Source organism: Ylistrum balloti, unplaced genomic scaffold (assembly GCF_031769215.1).
Source record: "Ylistrum balloti isolate Yb309-2 unplaced genomic scaffold, AGI_CSIRO_Ybal_v1 Utg370720, whole genome shotgun sequence".
Classification (NCBI taxonomy): Eukaryota; Metazoa; Mollusca; class Bivalvia; order Pectinida; family Pectinidae; genus Ylistrum; species Ylistrum balloti.
This window is the reverse complement of record NW_026782428.1, coordinates 139,988-164,379: the sequence shown is the minus strand read 5'-3', so window position 1 is coordinate 164,379 and position 24,392 is coordinate 139,988. Positions and strand designations below refer to the sequence as shown.

Here is a 24,392-nt window from a genome sequence, read left to right as displayed (position 1 = left end):
ATATCAACCACTGTCTTCTAATAAACCCATCCCCTGAATGTTAGCGAGACGTAAAGTGTAGACCCCTGGCTTGTACAGTCAACTGACTATGAGTGTACACTTCTCTTCTGATGTGTAATGGAGGTCATCATTTGCTTTGATACCATAGCTAGGGATCAGACCCTGGCCCTTCGGTGTTCTGAACGTATACTCAACTGATCAAACTAAAAGTTCTCTCTACTAAGTAAAATACTGCTGCCAGTTCCGTATACCTGGAAATGTTCAAGTTTTACTCATTTTGTCAATGAACAGGGAGGATGAATCTAAGATGTTGGCAGCACACTACATAACTGTTTTGTATAGTCAACTGAAGGTGATATGAGCATGAGGTGAAATCAACTATACAAGGACAAATATAGCTTCTTTGATCACAGTGTCTAAAATATGGCACCTGTCACACAAAATCATAAGATCTACATGCTGGGCAGTGAGCTTTACTAGAAGTTTTACCCCTAAACAAAACTACTGGTGGTATTAAGAGGATTGAAGGTTTGATGGTAGGCTATACTAGGTAGTGACATTCCTAGTAACAAGTCAGGCCTACGCTACTCTTTTAATTCATTGTGGATGTAAAACGACATTTCATTGGTCAATAATTGTTTGTTCGCTTGATTTATCTCTCCAGGAAAAGCCAGGGTCATTTTCAGGTGGGGTCTCCTTCTGGTAGCTGGTGGCTACCTCACTGAACAACATACAGAAGGTCGATTGTATGCTGATCAGAGTAATAAAGATAAAGTGTCATGCCAAAGGACATGACCACATTAGTAAAGACCGATCCATCTCTTAGCTTTCTAAGAAACACAAACCGCCACAAAAGATGTATCAAACCATAAACCTTCATCAGAGGTTACATAGACCTACACTTTAATCGACTGAGAAGCAAAATGATGATGACATGCTGTCCACTAATTTTTCGAATGCAGATCTCACCTGATTGTGATAGTTAATGATGTGACCTTGACCCCAATACCTCGTCAAAATAATGACCCCAAAAGGTCAACTTTAAATTTCACAGGTGTCAAATACTGTGGACAGAGTGACCAGAGATTCTTGAAACATCATCTGTTGAACTCTGTATGTACCATGGCTTTGTCTGACACTCAACCGATCAAGCTAAAGAGAAGTTCTCTTTATCCGAGTGGTATATTACAGCGAGTATATTACCAGGGTGACATACTCCCCTCCAGGAAAAACCTTGTCCTTCAGTTTTCCAGCGTTACAGTGATGCTTATGGTGCATGGCTAAGTATTACTCCTGGGTCCCTACATAGGCACCAATGTAACAGAGGTCATTTTTATTCCAATATACACTAGGATTCGAATCCAGGACCACTGGTTTACCAGTCTGACACTCAACTGATTGAGCTAAAGAGAAGTTCTTTCTAGGTGAGAGGGATATTGCAGCTATTATGTTTGCCTTGTCCTGTAATAAGCCCACACTGTGACTAGGAATCAGATGTAAAGAGTTGGTTCCCCGGGCTTATTAATGGATATACGTACAATATTCAGTATAACATGGTACTTACTGGCTGAGGTTGTTCTGTTATACAGCATGTAAAACAAAAGAGGGTATCGCCCATCTCCGCTCGCCGACAACCTGTAAACACAAAACACTCATTTGTTTCAAAATATTTTCCCAAATATCAGAAAAATAATTATCAAATTACAAAAGATTAATAGGATATTTCCAGGTCTTAAAAAGCCTATCTAAGCAAAATCAATTCCTTACATCACACAAGAATTCATTAATTTGTAATACTTCAGACTGTTAATGTAAAATCTAGGACAATATCACCCCAGCCTCCATCTGGTCCCTACAGACCTCTTAGCTGAGGGTATTACCCTTCAGTATATAAATCGGGAATTTTTAACCCTTTTCCTGTTTTTTGAACCCTCTTTGTACCAAACACACACACACCAACAATCCACATATCCTGTATCAATCCGTTCAGCTTAAACTGTTTTATGAATTTCCTATCATCAAAGTATCAAGGGATCTATCATGTAGCACCAGTATTAAGGAGAAAACCACTACAGCTTGATCTGTGTATATACATTGTACAAACACTGAACCTCCCCAGTGTTCCATTGATATGTGGTTTTAAATTTCTGTCAAAACATGTTATCTGTAAGGAAAACTAATCAGGGCTTCACTTTCTGTACATCTTGTATTTTAATCCCTGCACATCAAATTCTATTTTTACCAATAACTTATCAATGGTAAAACATATGTAAGACTACAATGCATCTACATATAAGTATGTTTTATACGATATCAATATTGATCTTCATACATAAATCATTTAATCAAAATAATCACATAATTTCCAAAACATCCTCAAGATGTTTCCCTTCAACTAATTTAGATATTATTTTAGTGAAATGAAATTTTATTTCACAAATATTTGTTAAAGTTATGTGGTATACAGAATATTCACTTTGTTTCCATTTCCTGAACCTCATGTAAACACAGACACATTATGCTCTCCTGCATAGAGTTCAGATCGAGTTAAATTTTTCAACCATGACTAATTAGTAAAATTTTTAATTACATTTAGAGTTTATAACATATAAACAATTCACGTGTGTTGTTCTCAAGTATGAATATTGACAGACGTAAGTGTTAATGCCGTGTGTCATCACTGTATATCTGTACACTTCAGACACCTACACAATAAATGCGGCATCATATAAGATACACAACCCATGATTATATGTCATTTACATCTTAAAATATACTTTGTAAATCATGTTTGGTCCAAAGTTTAACTTATGTGGTCAATTTGCTGTATATTGATATATACCATGGTAACTATGACTCTATGAATGACGCTACTTGACCATAAAGTGACCACTTACTGTCTCATCATCAAACTACTTGATGCATGTCATCCGGTAGTTTGTAAGTGAGCTTCATGCCTGTGGCATCGAGTTATTTTAAGTTATTATGTTACATTTTCGAAACTGACTGTTGGTTTGTTGTGTTAATAGTCTAATAGCCACCTCCTGCCTTCCCCTCTATAATTGTACATTACTGGATTATCTCCCCCTATAATTGTACACTACTGGATTATCTTCCCCTATAATTGTACACTACTTGATCCCCCACCCCATAATTGTACACTACTGGATTACCTCCCCCCCTATAATTGTACATTACTGGATTACCTCCCCCCTATAATTGTACATTACTGGATTACCTCCCCCCTATAATTGTACATTACTGGATTACCTCCCCCTATAATTGTACATTACTGGATTACCTCCCCCTATAATTGTACATTACTGGATTACCTCCCCCTATAATTGTACATTACTGGATTACCTCCCCCTATAATTGTACATTACTGGATTACCTCCCCCTGTAATTGTACATTACTGGATTACCTCCCCCTGTAATTGTACATTACTGGATTACCTCCCCCTATAATTGTACATTACTGGATTACCTCCCCCTATAATTGTACATTACTGGATTACCTCCCCCTATAATTGTACATTACTGGATTACCTCCCCCTATAATTGTACATTACTGGATTACCTCCCCCCCTATAATTGTACACTACTGGATTACCTCCCCCTATAATTGTACATTACTGGATTACCTCCCCCTATAATTGTACATTACTGGATTACCTCCCCCCCTATAATTGTACATTACTGGATTACCTCCCCCTATAATTGTACATTACTGGATTACCTCCCCCTATAATTGTACATTACTGGATTACCTCCCCCTATAATTGTACATTACTGGATTACCTCCCCCCTATAATTGTACATTACTGGATTACCTCCCCCTATAATTGTACATTACTGGATTACCTTCCCCCCTATAATTGTACATTACTGGATTACCTCCCCCTATAATTGTACATTACTGGATTACCTCCCCCTATAATTGTACACTAGGTAGCAGTACACAGTTTCTCGGTGTGGCCATGGGTGATTTTTTTGCTCATTAGATTACCCTATTATAAAGGTTTTAATTAAAAATGAAAAAAAATCCTTGCTAAAATTGGTCCTGTCATGTTAAAGTGGACAATGTGGGGTTTCATTTTTTTCAGGATAATATTTTAGCTTTGTGTTGGAGATTACTATTTGGGCAGTCTCGAATCTGTGTCTACGCACCAAAAACTAGCTTTACAGGAAGTGAAATTTTCATAGTGCTGAAATGTAAGTACTTTGTTACCATGACAGTGTTGTTGATTGTAAGATAGGTGTTTAGAATTAAATTTCTCCTAGAAAGTTGTAGTGTTGGGTTGGAATTAGCAGTATTTTTGCATTTTTAGCATTTTTTCAGTAGGTAACCATGACAATCAAATGTCAGAAATCAGAGGAAATTTTTTTTTTACACAAATTTCATCTCTCTACTGTTAATGTAATTGTTATATAGTTTATAAATATATATACATGTAATAATGTATTTTTCATAACCAATCTGCTATACCTGTATATCTCAAACATGACAAATAATTTCAGGAAAAATGCAAATTAACTGTTTACTGCTACCTTATAGCACATTAAAAAAAAATTATTTATTTAAAATGTGCTTTACTATGTTTGATTAAGTTTAATCCTCTCCATAATTGCTATAAATACATAAAAAACACACTGAAACTTGTTCATAATGATTTTATTTTAATTTCATTAGGGGTGCATAAAGGGAGGTAATTTGGGTGCTCTTGTGGGTGAGAATTTCAGCTGTTTTCAAAAGGCTTGGTGTCAGTTTGAAAACTGTTCTACAGTAGGTAACAGGTATAAAATAAGTCAGTAACAACCTTAGAATGTATTTAGACTGGATTATAGGGCAATTCCAATAGTTTAAGGTGTGGTATCCATGGTAATTGTACAAGGAAAGTATGAGTTTTTGAACTTTGGATAAATTCTCTGTTTTGATGATTTTTACTCAATAATGTGTGTTTATTTCTCATAGATTGGGCATAAATCATGTTAATATTGTCATCAAATGACATTTCCATAGTTACTGCTGTAAAAAATACTATTTTTCGAACAATATTGCAATGTCATAGGGTTTCTAATATTACACTTGAAGAAGGGTGGGGGGCAGTAATCATAGGTGTTTGTGATGTCATACACATGACATTTAAGAATATCTAATGTCATTTCACCGTTAATTACTTTCGAGAAATGTGTTAGATGCTAATTTGAAGTTTTTGTTGGATTTCTAGCCTTCACTATGACATCACAGTGCATTGGTGAAGCCATCATTAACAATTGATGACGTCATATACTGATGACATCAGCTGTTACCATGACGTCATAACATCAGACTTTATATATGTAGTATCAATCTGCTTTTCAGTTATCTAAATTCACAGAAGCACAAACTACTTGATTCAGTTTCAATTGCAACTTTATTCAAGTAAATTTAAGACTTATTGAGGTTTTAATTTTTCAAATTACCTCCCTTTCTTCCTAATTTGAGAGCAGAATTGGTCAAAACACACCATAATTGTACATGCGGGAAAATTATGTTACTCGATAGCTATTCGAGATACACAGTAAAGCGATATATCGTTTTGTTCGTGTGATCATTTTCTAGACACTCAGAGGGATTTTAATGAAATTAAAAAAACTAATTGTGATGTATAAGGTAGCAGTACACAGTTTCTCGGTGTGGCCATGGGTGATTTTTTTGCTCATTAGATTACCCTATTATAAAGGTTTTAATTAAAAAAGAAAAAAAAATCCTTGCTAAAATTGGTCCTGTCATGTTAAAGTGGACAATGTGGGGTTTCATTTTTTTCAGGATAATATTTTAGCTTTGTGTTGGAGATTACTATTTGGGCAGTCTGGATTACCTCTGTGTCTACCCCAAAAACTAGCTTTACAGGAAGTGAAATTTTCATAGTGTTTCATAGAGTTGGAATTTGCTGAAATGTAAGTACTTTGTTACCATGACAGTGTTGTTGATTGTAAGATAGGTGTTTAGAATTAAATTTCTCCTATAATTGTACATTTGGGTTGGAATTACCAGTATTTTTGCATTTTTAGCATTTTTTCATTACCTAACCATGACAATCAAATGTCAGAAATCAGAGGAAATTTTTTTTTTACACAAATTTCATCTCTCTACTGTTAATGTAATTGTTATACAGTTTATAAATATATATACATGTAATGATGTATTTTTCATAACCAATCTGCTATACCTGTATATCTCAAACATGACAAATAATTTCAGGAAAAATGCAAATTAACTGTTTACTGCTACCCTACTGGATTACCACCCCCTATAATTGTACATTACTGGATTACCTCCCCCCTATAATTGTACATTACTGGATTACCTCCCCCTATAATTGTACATTACTGGATTACCACCCCCTATAATTGTACATTACTGGATTACCACCCCCTATAATTGTACATTACTGGATTACCTCCCCCTATAATTGTACATTACTGGATTACCACCCCCTATAATTGTACATTACTGGATTACCTCCCCCTATAATTGTACATTACTGGATTACCTCCCCCCTATAATTGTACATTACTGGATTACCTCCCCCCTATAATTGTACCTCCCCCTATAATTGTACATTACTGGATTACCTCCCCCTATAATTGTACATTACTGGATTACCTCCCCCCCTATAATTGTACATTACTGGATTACCCCCCCCTATAATTGTACATTACTGGATTACCCCCCCCTATAATTGTACATTACTGGATTACCTCCCCCCCCCTATAATTGTACATTACTGGATTACCTCCCCCCCTATAATTGTACATTACTGGATTACCACCCCCTATAATTGTACATTACTGGATTACCCCCCCCCCCTATAATTGTACACTACTGGATTACCTCCCCCCCTATAATTGTACATTACTGGATTACCTCCCCCTATAATTGTACATTACTGGATTACCACCCCCTATAATTGTACATTACTGGATTACCTCCCCCTCTAATTGTACATTACTGGATTACCTCCCCCTATAATTGTACATTACTGGATTACCTCCCCCTATAATTGTACATTACTGGATTACCTCCCCCTATAATTGTACATTACTGGATTACCTCCCCCTATAATTGTACATTACTGGATTACCTCCCCCTATAATTGTACATTACTGGATTACCTCCCCCCTATAATTGTACATTACTGGATTACCTCCCCCCTATAATTGTACATTACTGGATTACCTCCCCCTATAATTGTACATTACTGGATTACCTCCCCCTATAATTGTACATTACTGGATTACCTCCCCCTATAATTGTACATTACTGGATTACCTCCCCCTATAATTGTACATTACTGGATTACCTCCCCCCCTATAATTGTACATTACTGGATTACCTCCCCCCCCTATAATTGTACACTACTGGATTACCCCCCTCCTCACTTTAATTGTACATTACTGAGTTACCTCCCTTCCTCTCCATTAGAACCATCAGCCTGAGGTCAGTAAGGTTGTATAGATGTTATCAGCTGTAGTGGAATTTGTCTGCTGGCAGCCAGTATATATCCCATGACATCATACACAAAATACATGTTCTATTAGTCTATATATAGCAAAACAGCTACTTTAGCACTTAACTTCATAATCTTTCATATTTTTACAAGAGGCCTAAAGACCTGCAAAACAACCTGAATACAGTTTTCTTGTAATATCCTGAAACACTGAACAAGAATTCTAAGTTGAAAATATTTTGATGGTATGAAGGGACGGAGTTACTGAGGTCAAACCATGATCAGTTACAGAACTTCATATAATGCTGCAGCTGACAGATATTTGGCTAATCTTTATGTAGAAGTACTGGACGGAAATGAAAGACAACTTAATACATGAGAAGTATCACAGCCAGGCGGAAGATTGCACTAAAACCTGACATGGTAGATCTAAAATATAACATCTGGTCCTGATTTTTATCTTTCTTACTGGTAACATTTTTTTCTGAAAAGATGAACACCTGCAGTGGTAAACAATCAGGACGGGAACTTTAGTGTTTAAAATGTCACAATAAATTATGATGCGAGACAAATTGGATAATGAAGGCTAACTTGTTTAGACAACTTTTATGCCATCACTTAAAACCACAGGAAAACCAAACACATAAAATTTCATCTTAATGGATCAAGCGACAATATAACCATTGATTTTTAATTTTTTTTTCATTATTACTATTTTATGTTGATTTTGCGGATACTTTTAATCCTAAACTTTATATGTCCACAAAGGGATGAAAAAAGTATTTACTGAGCTATAGATATTTATCCACAAAATTGAAGAGTCAACAAAATAGCTTTTTTTAATCATGAAAATTGAGTTCCATGAAAATGTATGATTTTTACAGTATATCTCTTTTAACATGATACAGATTTGATCAAACGAAATTCATTTAAGGTCTTAAAGGCCCTTAGGAATTTTTGTTAGAAAAAAGCTTATGACATTTCACATGAAAGTTCTTTAGCATGGCTGATGTTACCGTCCATGCTTGTCTTTAGTAATGATTCATCTGTCTTTCTTCAGGTCTATCAGTTTGAGAAATGTCACCATTGAATTTATGGACTTGTGAGTTAAATAAAAGTTTCTTTGGCGATTTGAATTCAAAGTACATTTTCACATATTCATAAAAATTTTCAAGACAACAGAGCAAAACTCCAGGGCTTTAACAAGAGGCCCATCTCATGTATTTCTGAGCAAAAATGGTAAAGTTTCTTTCTTGATAACAAGGGCACAACCATTTCTTTGACATTCTAATTTGATAGAGGTCAAAAGGTCAAACAAAGATTAATTGACCACTTAGCACTGCAGAGGTCAGAGGTCAGGGGTAAAGGTCTAATATCTATTGGTGGTGAAGAGAACTTAACAGACAGACAGAGCAATAGAGTTCAAATAAAGAAAAAAAAAAGAGAGACAGCAGCATACTGGGTGTAGTATGTAAAATATTGATGTGACATTCGTTGGTAGAGTTTATATCTTAGATAATGATGTTTTATTTGGTGATATTCAGTCTACAAAGATTTAAACACCAGACAGTGGCTAGTGTAGTTTATATACAATTACGTAAAAAATATCTGTCTGGGAGCCGACATCATTAACATTCCCTCCTACGGACCTTTATATATGTACATAACTCACATGATGAAATGACAAATCTGGTATCAATCTTCACCTCCAATCACACACAGGATGTATACATGTGTCGTTGTATTTTGTTTATCAGTTTTATCCCAGTATATATGTGTAGGCAGTCTACCAACATCAGTTATATCATGACTTTCAGTTATCCCATAACATGTCCAGAATATCAGACATTGAACACTGCCAGCTCATGTGGAGGTGTGTCGTTTGACATGAACCCTTCTCAGGTAAGGTTTGTGTTTATCAGGAGGCTGAGAAACAGACTCTCCTGTGTTATTGTAGTTGTGTCCTTGGACAAAACTCTTCATCCCATTTGTTCTCGTGGGCCTCTCACATGTTGTTCAGTGAGGTACTGTAACAACAAGCCACTTAACCAAAAATGGTTATCTGACAAAACTCCCTTGCCTGGAAATAAGCCCACCCCTGTTTGATCTTCTGAAAAAATACAAACAAATACATTTTCATTGCCCAGCATTAAGACCTAGCCCAGAATTTTTATGCTTGCCACATTTAGTGTTGATATTAAGAACTCAATGAAATGATGTGAGCACAAAATAATACATGAAAATCCAACACCTACACATATGGAATACATGTATACATGTGTATATTTTCAGCCACATGCCCCTTACTAGTAATTACTATACAATCATCCCCCACATTTTGAGGGTGTTATTGTGATTGCCTGGACCTCTAGTCTTATTATCTAATACATTGTGTAGTTATATGTTACACTGTCAAATATTTTCATAATCATACCACAGTCTCATCAGTTATCTCCCTTTTTTATATATACCACTAATAGCATTTCTGTTTATGAAACATCTCACATGTAGACATTTTATCATCAAATGATTCACTTCAGAGCCTCCATTCTCTATTAAGTAACATCTGTTTTCAGTACAAGTAAATTACATATGCACAAAAAACCTTAATTTTCTTGTAGTTTATAAGTTTTTTTAATCATTTTTGATTTGTTTTAATTTTTTTAAGGAAATTAAGTCTACCAAGATATAACTACACTGTCACCAGATATAAAATTCAGATTTACAGATCTTAGAGTAATACTGAATCCTAGTTTTGATTCAATAGTGAAAAAGAATCAGTTTTTAACAATTCTCACAATATACTGTACTAACCCACGTTTAACGATAAGCGATGAAACACAACACGACTTACTGTGGGTTACTGACTATGGATGCCTTTTATTGTTTTTTTTTATTGAGTTGTGAATTATTTTTATGGAAATTAATCAAATATTTTTTAGGGAAAAAATGTCATTAATTCTCTCTAAAATATGAAATATCATGTTAAACTGATACTCATTTTTTTTCTAAAACAATTTGTCACTTGACCTCAGGCGTTTATAAATATTAGATAATATCTTGATACCCCTTACAGATCCAGTCACTTGAACTGTAGTGTAAAAATTATATATTTATTCTAAGATAATATCTAAACTGCCCTCAAAGTGCCAGTCACTTGAACAGCTCAGGTGTATATAAATATACCTATATACATATATACAATGAAATTTAACATATCAACTTGTAAATAAGATTTAGTACCAGTGGTGATACTGTAATTTTACCTGTAATAAGCTATGAGTCAGTTGAATCCTTACAATATTCAACACAAAATGAGGAGGTGGGCTTTTAGAATAAAACTTCTGCATTAATTTAGTTAGAGATCTGAAATACATGGTTCAGTGCAAAGTTGAGAAACAGACCTGATTTGTGCCAATATGGTGTTCTCCTTAGGCAAGAAACTTTACTGTAGCTTGTTATGGAAGGTGTGTGACTGACCTCCTGTATGTTGTTCAGTGAGGTAGACTGTTACAAGGAGACTCTGCCTCCAAAGAACTGTGGCTATTCATGGATCAATAAACAAAGCCATGTACTAATTGAAAATGGGCTTATTGTCATCACATGTCAGTTGACTATGTAGTAATCGTAGATGGGCTTATGTCTCATCAGAGGTCAATAAACCTAGCTTTGTAGTAATGGTAGATGGGCTTATGTCTCATCTGGGGTCAATAAACCTAGCTTTGTAGTAATGGTAGATGGGCTTATGTCTCATCAGGGGTCAATAAACCTAGCTTTGTAGTAATGGTAGATGGACTTATGTCTCATCAGAGGTCAGTAAACCTAGCTATGTAGTAATCCTAGATGGGCTTATGTCTCATCAGAGGTCAATAAACCTAGCTTTGTAGTAATCCTAGATGGACTTATGTCTCATCAGGGGTCAATAAACCTAGCTATGTAGTAATCCTAGATGGACTTATGTCTCATCAGAGGTCAGTAAACCTAGCTATGTAGTAATCCTAGATGGGCTTATGTCTCATCAGGGGTCAATAAACCTAGCTATGTAGTAATGGTAGATGGACTTATGTCTCATCAGAGGTCAGTAAACCTAGCTATGTAGTAATGGTAGATGGGCTTATGTCTCATCAGAGGTCAATAAACCTAGCTATGTAGTAATCCTAGATGGGCTTATGTCTCATCAGGGGTCAATAAACCTAGCTATGTAGTAATGGTAGATGGACTTATGTCTCATCAGAGGTCAATAAACCTAGCTATGTAGTAATGGTAGATGGACTTATGTCTCATCAGAGGTCAATAAACCTAGCTTTGTAGTAATGGTAGATGGGCTTATTTGTTGGATAAATATGGTAATTTAATAGCTATACCTGTATATTCGGATGCTGATAAAGATTGTAAAGAACATTGTATTTCATCACTCAACCAGTCGTCCACTTTATATAATAAACATACATACACAAAACAACACAGGTTTCTGATCTACCACTATATATAAGTATAGGAATAGGTCAGGCCACAGAATCTGACCTACAGAAGTAAATCCTAGCCAACAATCAATACATCAGCTTTCTATACAGTATTACTTTCCTGATATCAAGACTCTCCATCTATCTCCATTTTAAGTAGGAATATTCCAAGAGACAACAAGAAGAAAATACCTACATATCGACATAATCCTAATTCAAACTCAAATTCAATAAAACTAAGGCAAAATATGGACAAAGAAAGATTTACACAAAGACTCCTGAAAAAGTACAAGGAGAATAAGACCAGGTGTTCCGGAAGAGAAGGCATCTTTTACCAATTTATCCCAAATTGTAGTCTATGATTTATACATCAATTTTTTACAACAGTGATAAATTAGAAACATCCTGTAGCTGTAATCATAAAGCGTCTGTAGGCCTGTGTACAGAATTTTGTAGTTTATTCGTATTTCTGTTCCTTGTATGATGAGATATGATTTTATATTCTCACAGTACTTGGAGTGATGCTCACACCACATATACATGGTATAACTAGATCATATGTATGTTGTCTTTATTGTCCATTATTAAGTCATATTTATGTCACAGTAAAATGACGCTTCCTAGATGTAATATTGATGATGGCTGCACAGCGGTCAAAACATGTCCACCATGTCTTACCCAAACAATAACACTGTTGTTATATGTAAAGTATCCATTATCACATCTAAGCATTTTTTTTGCAGTTACATGAGTAAAAATTTAATGATATAAAAAAATGTACATATATCTCTTTCTATATCTACAGTATCATTTAGACCAATCAGAACATACCTCCATCAACTCTATACTAGCAACCTGTTTTGGATGATGTAGCATCGTACCTGGTTATTGATGATGTAAAACCACCTATAATCTACACATATCTATATTAACATTGACTGAAAATGTTTTGCCAATGTTTGTCAGTGAAACTAATTGATGTGAAAAGTATATGATGTAACTGTTGTAGTTTAGTGGTAACACAACAATACTCTGTTTACTGGGACATGTTTCCTAGAAAACTTGACTTAAGAAGAATTGTTGTTATGATTATATCTATCAGCTTACTAACATCGTAAGAGATAATGGCCAACTTCCTGTACGTAAATCTAAAAAATGTAATGTTACAGACCATTTCAAATTTTAATAAGTGTCTGGCCTTTTTTGTATCATAGACATACTTCATAATAATAAAATTCTAACATAAATAGTGCCTTGTAATTAACACATCTGTGAAGGGTTTTACATTCTCATATGTTGTAGTCAAGTTATCAGACTTTCATGTTCACAACTCGGTAATTAGACTTTACCTATGGTAAAAACAAGAACTTTCAAAGCAAAAACAGCTGAAAAACATTCTGACATAAAAATCTACAACTGTGAAATGATACTGTTCCCAATTTTGTTTAATACATATTCAAAATTTTTCACTTTAACCAAGCTTTGAGCAACTAGCTATAGGGCCTGATGTCTTTTGATGTTACTAAAACCCAAAAGTGGCATCCTGTACATCTGTATTTTTTATGAACATGAGAATTAAATAGTGGAACTCTTTTTTTTTCCTTCTTCAGTGGTGTTTTATGTATTTGTCAGTGTAAATGTTACTTAAACCTCCAGGTCTTTCAGTTAGATGACAAAATATTATGAAATGTACCTGAACTGGTTACAACACAACAAAAGCACATACACTGCCCAGTAAGTTTTTGTAGGATTTTTTCAGGTTCATCAAGATCAATTTAAAAAAAATTTTTAATGAGTCTTGTAACTAAGAGATTTAGTGTGTTCTCAAAATTTGAGTCCAACAGGAAAATCAGAGTCCAGGACTGAAATAATGGCATCCCAAAAGTAAATAACTGTCTTTCTTATACTTAAAACATAAACCCACACACCTCTCAGAAAGTTAAAATTCTCAGGATTATATGGCGTAAATCCTAGAACCAGTTATACATAAATGGTTATAATTTATACCTGAAGGCAAATTTAACAGAGACAGGTGCACTTGTATCTGTAAACACGATCCCTTCATTAACATTGTATAAGCTTATATATATACAGTGATACACTTACTGTAAAGGTTGGTTTTACAATTATTTAAATTTTCATGACTTCATAAAAATCTTGATGCAAATGTGCTTTTTTGAGAAAATCATGAAATGAACTTGTGTATTGCCATTATTAATTCTTAATTTAAATGTTTGCATACTTTTTGCAGTTTTCTTAATCTACTTTCTGCATTCAACATAAAACTGATGGTACTACAGACCCACATATATATCATAGTTGTCAACCCTCCCGATTTAGGCGGGAGCCTCCCGATTTTTCACCCCGTCTCCCGACTCCCGATCGTGAGTCTTAAAACAGCGATATCTCCCGATTTTGGGGAATCCCTCCCGCTTCTTTGAGAAAACTCCCGATTCTAACCAATAAGAATCAACTTGGAGTTCCTGATGACGTCATACGATTTTTAACCAATCAGAAAACAGACTGATCGTTTCTTCATGAGTTTGGCTTCACCCACGCTTCCGCCATTTTGAGAACTTGGAAATTTATCATGGTCCTTTCTCCGCCAAAACCCAGCCCTAAACGTGGAAAATATGACACCAAGTACCAATTATCGTGGGAACAGGAATTTCCATGGGTCGGGAAAAGTTCGACAAGCCAGACAAATGCTTTTTGTAAGGTAAGATCGCTTGATTCACCTGTCCTGCTCCGACCTCGCACGTACGGTCAAAGTTGAGAGTTCATACTGTAATGCGATATTTGTTTACGTTTAGGCTTGAATGCTTGGATTAAATTGATTTTACGTTAAAAGTCGTCCATACATAGGCGATAAAGTCGTTAAGTAGACAATGTTTTCTTATATTGTTTTCTGCATTTTGTTCTGCGAATGCATCGTTAAAATTATTCTACGGCCTATGTTTAAATAACGAGATCTTATGTGAAATCAGAGATTATATAAGCTATGTAGTAATCCTAGATGGGCTTATGTCTCATCAGAGGTCAATAAACCTAGCTATGTAGTAATGGTAGATGGGCTTATGTCTCATCAGAGGTCAGTAAACCTAGCTTTGTAGTAATCCTAGATGGGCTTATGTCTCATCAGAGGTCAGTAAACCTTACTTTGTAGTAATGGTAGATGGGCTTATTTGTTGGATAAATATGGTGATTTAATAGCTATACCTGTATATTCGGATGCTGATAAAGATTGTAAAGAACATTGTATTTCATCACTCAACCAGTCGTCCACTTTATATAATAAACATACATACACAAAACAACACAGGTTTATGATCTACCACTATATATAAGTATAGGAATAGGTCAGGCCACAGAATCTGACCTACAGAAGTAAATCCTAGCCAACAATCAATACATCAGCTTTCTATACAGTATTACTTTCCTGATATCAAGACTCTCCATCTATCTCCATTTTAAGTAGGAATATTCCAAGAGACAAGAAGAAGAAAATACCTACATATCGACATAATCCTAATTCAAACTCAAATTCAATAAAACTAAGGCAAAATATGGACAAAGAAAGATTTACACAAAGACTCCTGAAAAAGTACAAGGAGAATAAGACCAGGTGTTCCGGAAGAGAAGGCATCTTTTACCAATTTATCCCAAATTGTAGTCTATGATTTATACATCAATTTTTTACAACAGTGATAAATTAGAAACATCCTGTAGCTGTAATCATAAAGCGTCTGTAGGCCTGTGTACAGAATTTTGTAGTTTATTCGTATTTCTGTTCCTTGTATGATGAGATATGATTTTATATTCTCACAGTACTTGGAGTGATGCTCACACCACATATACATGGTATAACTAGATCATATGTATGTTGTCTTTATTGTCCATTATTAAGTCATATTTATGTCACAGTAAAATGACGCTTCCTAGATGTAATATTGATGATGGCTGCACAGCGGTCAAAACATGTCCACCATGTCTTACCCAAACAATAACACTGTTGTTATATGTAAAGTATCCATTATCACATCTAAGCATTTTTTTTGCAGTTACATGAGTAAAAATTTAATGATATAAAAAAATGTACATATATCTCTTTCTATATCTACAGTATCATTTGGACCAATCAGAACATACCTCCATCAACTCTATACTAGCAACCTGTTTTGGATGATGTAGCATCGTACCTGGTTATTGATGATGTAAAACCACCTACAATCTACACATATCTATATTAACATTGACAGAAAATGTTTTGCCAATGTTTGTCAGTGAAACTAATTGATGTGAAAAGTATATGATGTAACTGTTGTAGTTTTGTGGTAACACAACAATACTCTGTTTACTGGGACATGTTTCCTAGAAAACTTGACTTAAGAAGAATTGTTGTTATGATTATATCTATCAGCTTACTAACATCGTAAGAGATAATGGCCAACTTCCTGTACGTAAATCTAAAAAATGTAATGTTACAGACCATTTCAAATTTTAATAAGTGTCTGGCCTTTTTTTTTGTGGCACATAATATCATAGACATACTTCATTATAATAAAACATAATTCTAACATAAATAGTGCCTTGTAATTAACACATCTGTGAAGGTTTTACATTCTCATATGTTGTTGTCAAGTTATCAGACTTTCATGTTCACAACTCGGTAATTAGACTTTACCTATGGTTAAGTGAAAATCAAAATGCTGACCAGGAAAAAACAAGAACTTTCAAAGCAAAAACAGCTGAAAAACATTCTGACATAAAAATCTACAACTGTGAAATGATACTGTTCCCAATTTTGTTTAATTCATATTCAAAATTTTTCACTTTAACCAAGCTTTGAGCAACTAGCTATAGGGCCTGATGTCTTTTGATGTTACTAAAACCCAAAAGTGGCATCCTGTACATCTGTATTTTTTATGAACATGAGAATTAAATAGTGGAACTCTTTTTTTTTCCTTCTTCAGTGGTGTTTTATGTATTTGTCAGTGTAAATGTTACTTAAACCTCCAGGCCTTTCAGTTAGATGACAAAATATTATGAAATGTACCTGAACTGGTTACAACACAACAAAAGCACATACACGCCCAGTAAGTTTTTGTAGGATTTTTTCAGGTTCATCAAGATCAATTTAAAAAAATTTTTAATGAGTCTCGTAACTAAGAGATTTAGTGTGTTCTCAAAATTTGAGTCCAACAGGAAAATCAGAGTCCAGGACTGAAATAATGGCATCCCAAAGGTAAATAACTGTCTATCTTATACTTAAAACATAAACCCACACACCTCTCAGAAAGTTAAAATTCTCAGGATTATATGGCGTAAATCCTAGAACCAGTTATACATAAATGGTTATAATTTATACCTGAAGGCAAATTTAACAGAGACAGGTGCACTTGTATCTGTAAACACGATCCCTTCATTAACATTGTATAAGCTTATATATATACAGTGATACACTTACTGTAAAGGTTGGTTTTACAATTATTTAAATTTTCATGACTTCATAAAAATCTTGATGCAAATGTGCTTTTTTGAGAAAATCATGAAATGAACTTGTGTATTGTCATTATTAATTCTTAATTTAAATGTTTGCATACTTTTTGCAGTTTTCTTAATCTACTTTCTGCATTCAACATAAAACTGATGGTACTACAGACCCACATATATATATGTAACTGAAAGATGTTTTGTGTATCAATTAAATATTTGAAAAGAATCAAATCATCAGGACAAATTGTGCTGAATACCTTAGTTATACAGATATATATACAGATATATATACAGATATATATACAGATATATATACAGATATATATACAGATATATATACAGATATATATACAGATATATATACATCAAACATGATGATCACACCAAACAACTATGAAGTGTACATGTGTTTATCTAGATTTCCTGCATCACTTGTAGCCTGTAATATATAATACTTACTTGTAATAACAAATCACGGGCTATCAGTTGTACTGAATAACCTATAATATATATTACCCTAGAGATTTCACAGAGGAACCACTTAATGTCTAAGACACTCTAATAGTTTGAAGTATGTTGTTAGATAATCTTCTCTTTTACGTCTGAATTCACTTAAAATTTTCATTTCGCTAAGTAGAATGATAAATTCTTTCATCTTTTCTTCTTTTTTAAAAAAATCAACTTACACACAAATAAACGTAAATCAATTTCCTCTATTTCTTTATCCTTCATAGGATTTTGTAGGATACATTACACGGATAGTAATCACAAGGTATCTGTCACACACTGACAGTAATCACAAGGTATCTGTCACACACTGACAGTAATCAAGGTATCTGTCACACACTGACAGTAATCACAAGGTATCTGTCACACACTGACAGTAATCACAAGGTATCTGTCACACACTGACAGTAATCACAAGGTATCTGTCACACACTGACAGTAATCACAAGGTATCTGTCACACACTGACAGTAATCACAAGGTATCTGTCACACACTGATTGTAATCACAAGGTATCTGTCACACACTGACAGTAATCACAAGGTATCTGTCACACACTGACAGTAATCACAAGGTATCTGTCACACACTGATAGTAATCACAAGGTATCTGTCACACACTGATAGTAATCACAAGGTATCTGTCACACTGATAGTAATCACAAGGTATCTGTCACACACTGACAGTAATCACAAGGTATCTGTCACACACTGACAGTAATCACAAGGTATCTGTCACACACTGACAGTAATCACAAGGTATCTGTCACACACTGATAGTAATCACAAGGTATCTGTCACACTGATAGTAATCACAAGGTATCTGTCAGGACCATTACACATTAATCTATTACACCATTATATATATTGTAATTAAAATCAAGCTCCGACCAAGGACGAACAACATTCAGTTACTAGCTGACTAAACAAATTTAATGGAGGTGGGCTTATTATTGTGTTATAATCAGTAATTGTGGTTTACATATATCTACTGAAAGTGCTGTTATAATACAGCTCAGATTTATTTGTCTCAATACTCAGAATTTTCAGGACTTAAAATCCCTGAGAACTATGTACAAAATCTTCTGAAAATACAAGTGTGGGTGGGCTTATTACTGGATATAGGCTTCTAGCTGTAGAAAGATATTATCTATGCTGAGGACCAAGCTTTACGTGCAGCAGAAAAGAAAAGTACAATTGACATATAGTGTATGACAGGGTAGTAAATTTCTGTATGCAGTTATTATGAAACTGTCTATATCCTATATCATACATCCCCAGACTACGTACTGTATAATATAAAATGTTTGTTGTGTAGAAACATTCAATGTTTATCATCTGACTTATTAGCCATAACACAAAAATAAAATGGAGGATGATAGAGAACTATGTGGCATGCTATAAAGTTATACCAACAGAAGGAAGTGTACATTACACTGTATTAACACTATATCTGGTGTATCACAGTCACCAGTATATTATCAGTATAACTGAAGCTATTGATTATAAGTGCTCTAAAATAAAATTCCACCAGAATATTTCTGTTTCCAGTGTTTTTCTCGACTACAGTGTGTTTAGTTATATTAAGACTTATGTTCTCTGTTTTGACCATATACAGCTAGCTCACAATAAAATCAACTGTACTTAATAGCCTTGTATCTGAATAATGTGGACAAATTAGAGGTTTGAGAGTAGATAAGTATATACAGAGTCATGACTCGGGACCTCACCAAGCTGATACCATCACTTAACAAACCTTTATAGTACCTTTCATTGTGTTCAGAATGTTTGTTAGCTGTCCAGGGAGGAGAGGGTCAGTCCCCAGGTAAAATGTTACTATATTTATACTGTAATAAGTTCTACCCAGTCCCCAGGTAACATGTTACTATATTTATACTGTAATAAGTTCTACCCAGTCTCCAGGTAACATGTTACTATATTTAACCTGTAATAGGTCAACTGTTGGGACGTCGTATATATTATCAATCTGAATGTACAAATTGACTAAAAAGGAAACCAGCTGGGGATACATGGACCATTATTTCAGGACAGAGAATACATAGTCAGTAGGTTCTCAGTTATACACTGGGGATTCCTATTTATTTAAGATAAATTTAGTAATTATCTCCAGTGAAATATTTTAGTCACAAACAGGGTATTTTTAGAAACATTTATCATTTTCCCTGAAATAACAATGTTTTCTTCTTCACTGAGATGATAAAAGACCATGAGGTTGTAATGTTTTAGCAAAACTATAATTGGATTTCAGTGACATTAACAGCAATATGTAATGGGCTGACTCGGTCCATGTATTTAGTGTTGATACTGCCCTGGACAACCTCATGTAAAGATCTGAAATATATTACAATTGTTTAATGCAGACACTGCACATTGTAGTTTGTGTTTCTCACAGCTGTCTGTTGGCATGCCACTCTGACCCACTGGGTTACATGTGGTGGGCCTTCTGTATGATGATCAGTGAGGTGTTGTTAAGCTACCAGCTACTACCAGGAAACCTCAAAATAACCATCAGCAAACAACAGACAGGACAAAAGACCTATAGCTGTAAGTCACTAACAATATCCAGCTTCATGTTAAAGATTTTTAAACTGAACTCGGTGGAAACCACCAGTTTTCTAGTTTTGATCTCTTGAAAAGTACAGAAATAGCACACCAGTTTATAATTTTATAGAACAGTATATGCATATATATGGGTGAATTTTTTAAAGGTATGGACTTATTTCATGAAAATGAATTCAGATGTACGGGTAATTTCAAAAAATGGTAATTTTAGAAAACAGTAATTTTAGGAAATGGTAATTGGATGAGCTAATAACTTTAAATGGGCTTATTTCTGAATAACTACGGTAGTGCCTTGTTATGCTATTGAGCTAATAACTATACCTGGGCTTATTTCTGAATAACTACGGTAGTGCCTTGTTATGCTATTGAGCTAATAACTATACCTGGGCTTATTTCTGAATAACTACGGTAGTGACTTGTTATGCTATTGAGCTAATAACTATACCTGGGCTTATTTCTGAATAACTACGGTAGTGACTTGTTATGCTATCTTCTGGAATTATCACAATTTATGGAACATTACTCTATAAAACGGTGAGGAGTAATGGTTTTATCACGTTTGGCCTTTTTTGAGATCCTTTACCAAAACATAAGCACTTTTTCATTCTCTTTACCATCCCTGTGTACACATAGATTGATAGCTGTACAACACTAGTATAAGGCCCCTTTATATCAGTTATACAAACATCAGTGTATAAAAGCCCCTGTTGTATGATCTCAGTGAGGTATTATATTCTGTAACATCAATCCTTCGTCAAGGTTTACACTATTTCTTTGTGTTGGGATGCTATCATCAATGTTTTTGTTTTACTTCCAAATAAAATAGAAAGCAACTCAAACAAACAAGTTTAAAGTTGACAGAAAACCTTGGAAGAAATAGGATTCTGCTTTTTTGATTGTACAAAATTCTGAAAAACTTTATTTAAAAATAGTTGGTTTCAGGAATTACATATCTTCTATTACATTTAATTTCTTTATTTCAAATTGTTAAACATTGAAATGTGTAACCATCACTTCATTTTTCCATATGTTTAACTTCCTGAAATCACATTTACATATCAACATAGTCTTACTAAATTACAACACAAGGACAGCAGCCCTTCCTTCTGAAGTATAGAGAATGGGATCTAATAGGTGTGATAGGGTATGGCGTTTATTACAGATAGGGGGCATTTGATAGAATAAATATGGTAAATATTTTTATATATCTGTGTAGGTGGGAGGGAAGTTTGGGTAAGTAAACTGACCACAACCTGCTGATAATTAACAGACAGTTACAGACTGGTCCGGATCAATAATTATCTCTCGATATCCTCAGAAATCTATACAGTACATCACCCCCCACCATCACACACCAATGTAATCATAGTACATGGAGATGTTTAAACACCACTTCCCCCTCCCCCCCAACATCTGGTATTAAGATACAGGTACACAATGGCAACCAACCATGACCCTCATCCTACCATCACATCATGAAGCAATATATTAATCATCTACAGTGATTCTGGGATTCAGGCTTTTCTTGTGGGCCTGGCTGAAATTTTGAGGATCCAGCTAAATCTCCAAGTAATGAGCTCATCAAATTTTTGGTGTTCTGGACTTGTCTGATGTAATCCCACAAAAATTACCGTTGTACTGTTTTTTATCTTATCAAATGCCCTAGAAATTTATCCTCAAGAGGAGGGCACAAAAATGGAACCAAAAAATTGTCACCAGTTCTGGGTTTTAACTGTGAGGAAATATATCTTTCTGTTTAAGACATTTAATTGATGGTTGGGTTTACTGTTGCATCAACAGCCAGGGCCATATTGTAGTGGGGTCTCCATATAGTGACTAGTAGCTGGTCTCTACATTAAACAACATATATATATAGCAGATTAAGGTATGTTGTATGCCATCCAGAGCAATTATAGGGTCAAATATCTTTGTTATTGGACCAAATCACTACAGCTAAGATCCATTTTTTTTTATTTCCTTAGATGACACACCTCTATCAGTAGTGAAGTGCCTAAGATCTTTACCGGAGGTTGTGAAGGCCAATTCCCCACAGACTGAACTACTGTAGACCAGACTTGTATCTGATGATTAGTACGAAGTAGAATAGATTTATCTGGGTGAAGCCTTAAAAGAATAAATACTGTACATATAAGTTACCACATCCTTAGGTCTAAGGGTTAGGCTGATGAGATTTATTAGAATAAATACGGTACATACAGGATACCCCATCCTAAGGTAATTGAGGGCTGGACTATCACATTAACTAGACAGGTACAATACAGTAAGATCTCTAGATAGATAATGACCTTCACCTCGAACACAGGGATCCTATCAATATTACCTTGTTATAAAGATACAAGTGTTTTCTGTATCTTATCTCACACTTACTTCCTGTATCTTATTTCATTTTGTCTTAATATCCTGGCTCAATAAAATCTCCAACTGTTCAAATAAATTATGTTCAGGTCAATTTCATTTCTTTCATAAATAAATGAATAATTCAATGATATTTTATTTACCAAAGTCAACACAGATCATTACAATATCTGATACATCTGTACAGCTGGTGTACCCAGGATTTTTATATCAATGTAATGGATATATTGCTTCTAGATGAACTATAACACAGGTTTAAAAAGGTTTCATCTCAACTTACTATTTCCCTGCAGCAAAAAGAAATTAACAATATGATCTTCTACCTAATGCACAGTTTAGCACTCTGGTTATATTGCATAGTAGGTCCAGACTAAACTAGAATTTAGCTGAGTCATTCTTTACAAATAATTGGTGGCTGGAAGTACAGTGTTCGAAAAATCCACTCGTCCGCTCGTCTAGACGTGTCGAAGCTACTTGCGGATAAATGATTTGTTTCAGCTACTTGTCCGGCGGGCGAGTGAAATTTGTAGTTCTGACTATTGAATATTCCATAATAAATTACGTTTATCAAATTAAACACTCTTAAAACTAATTTAAATCCATCGCTAGTCGATCAAATACATCGATGAAGTATTCTTGTTCACACCACGTGTCAAGACGGGCTGATCCAGACTACGCGAAAACCTATTACGTCACCAAACAAGGTTGTTTTGTGTACGTAGTTACTGTCAAAAAGTTGAAGTTCCTGCTCGCGTTAACAGTGAATTAAATATGAGTAAAACAATAAAAGCAAGTGTTGAGTTCAAACATTTGATATAGAAATTGATAATAAAATTTGTGTTCCTTAAATTATGTTTTGTTGCCTTTTTTCTTCAGGTGAGAGAATATTGGATTTGGGTGAGTGAATTTCAAGTTTCACTTGCCCAACAGACGAGTAGCTGAAAATATTTTTTTCTAGCCCTGAAGTATAGCCAGCATATAGCCAGTGTATAGCTAGTGTAAATGTATATCTAGTTTATAGCCAGTCTATAGCTTTTTCGAATGTTCTCTTGAATTGTCCTGTCTTAGGACCTTCTGGTTTTATAAATGATGTTATAGTGCTATCACACTGAATTATACTGCTAAAGACTTCCACAGGATTCCCCACATTCTGACAACAGCAAACTTGTAGTTTTACCACCTCACAGCTGCAAGTATCACAGGTAGTATTAACTGCCATTTTTAAAGACTCTGGTTTGTCTCAGCCAGTGAGACAGAAATGGAGACATTCCTCAAAGGGGCAAGTGAAGTGAAGTGGTCTCAAGGGAGATACTTGGATGAAAATCAGACCCCAAATGAAATCACATGTTACGAATCATACAATGAGGGCAGCATGCATGCAGGTGCAATTTTTACGATGAACTTAAACAATCTACAATATCAGTAACAACAGAAATTACCCAAATCATGTATCCGTAATTCAATATAATATCA

General features: G+C 34.7%; 1 protein-coding gene across 1 annotated transcript in view; it reads right to left on the bottom strand.

Annotated features, from left to right (window-relative positions):
* LOC132557778 (CDC42 small effector protein 2-like) overlaps positions 1-24,392 on the bottom strand; it is a 34,454-nt gene that overhangs the window by 4,431 nt on the left and 5,631 nt on the right. Inside the window, exon 2 of the mRNA XM_060222303.1 lies at positions 1,565-1,635. Within this exon, the coding sequence (XP_060078286.1) occupies positions 1,565-1,618 (54 nt within the window). The 5' untranslated portion in view covers positions 1,619-1,635. The remainder of the gene's footprint in view (positions 1-1,564; positions 1,636-24,392) is intronic.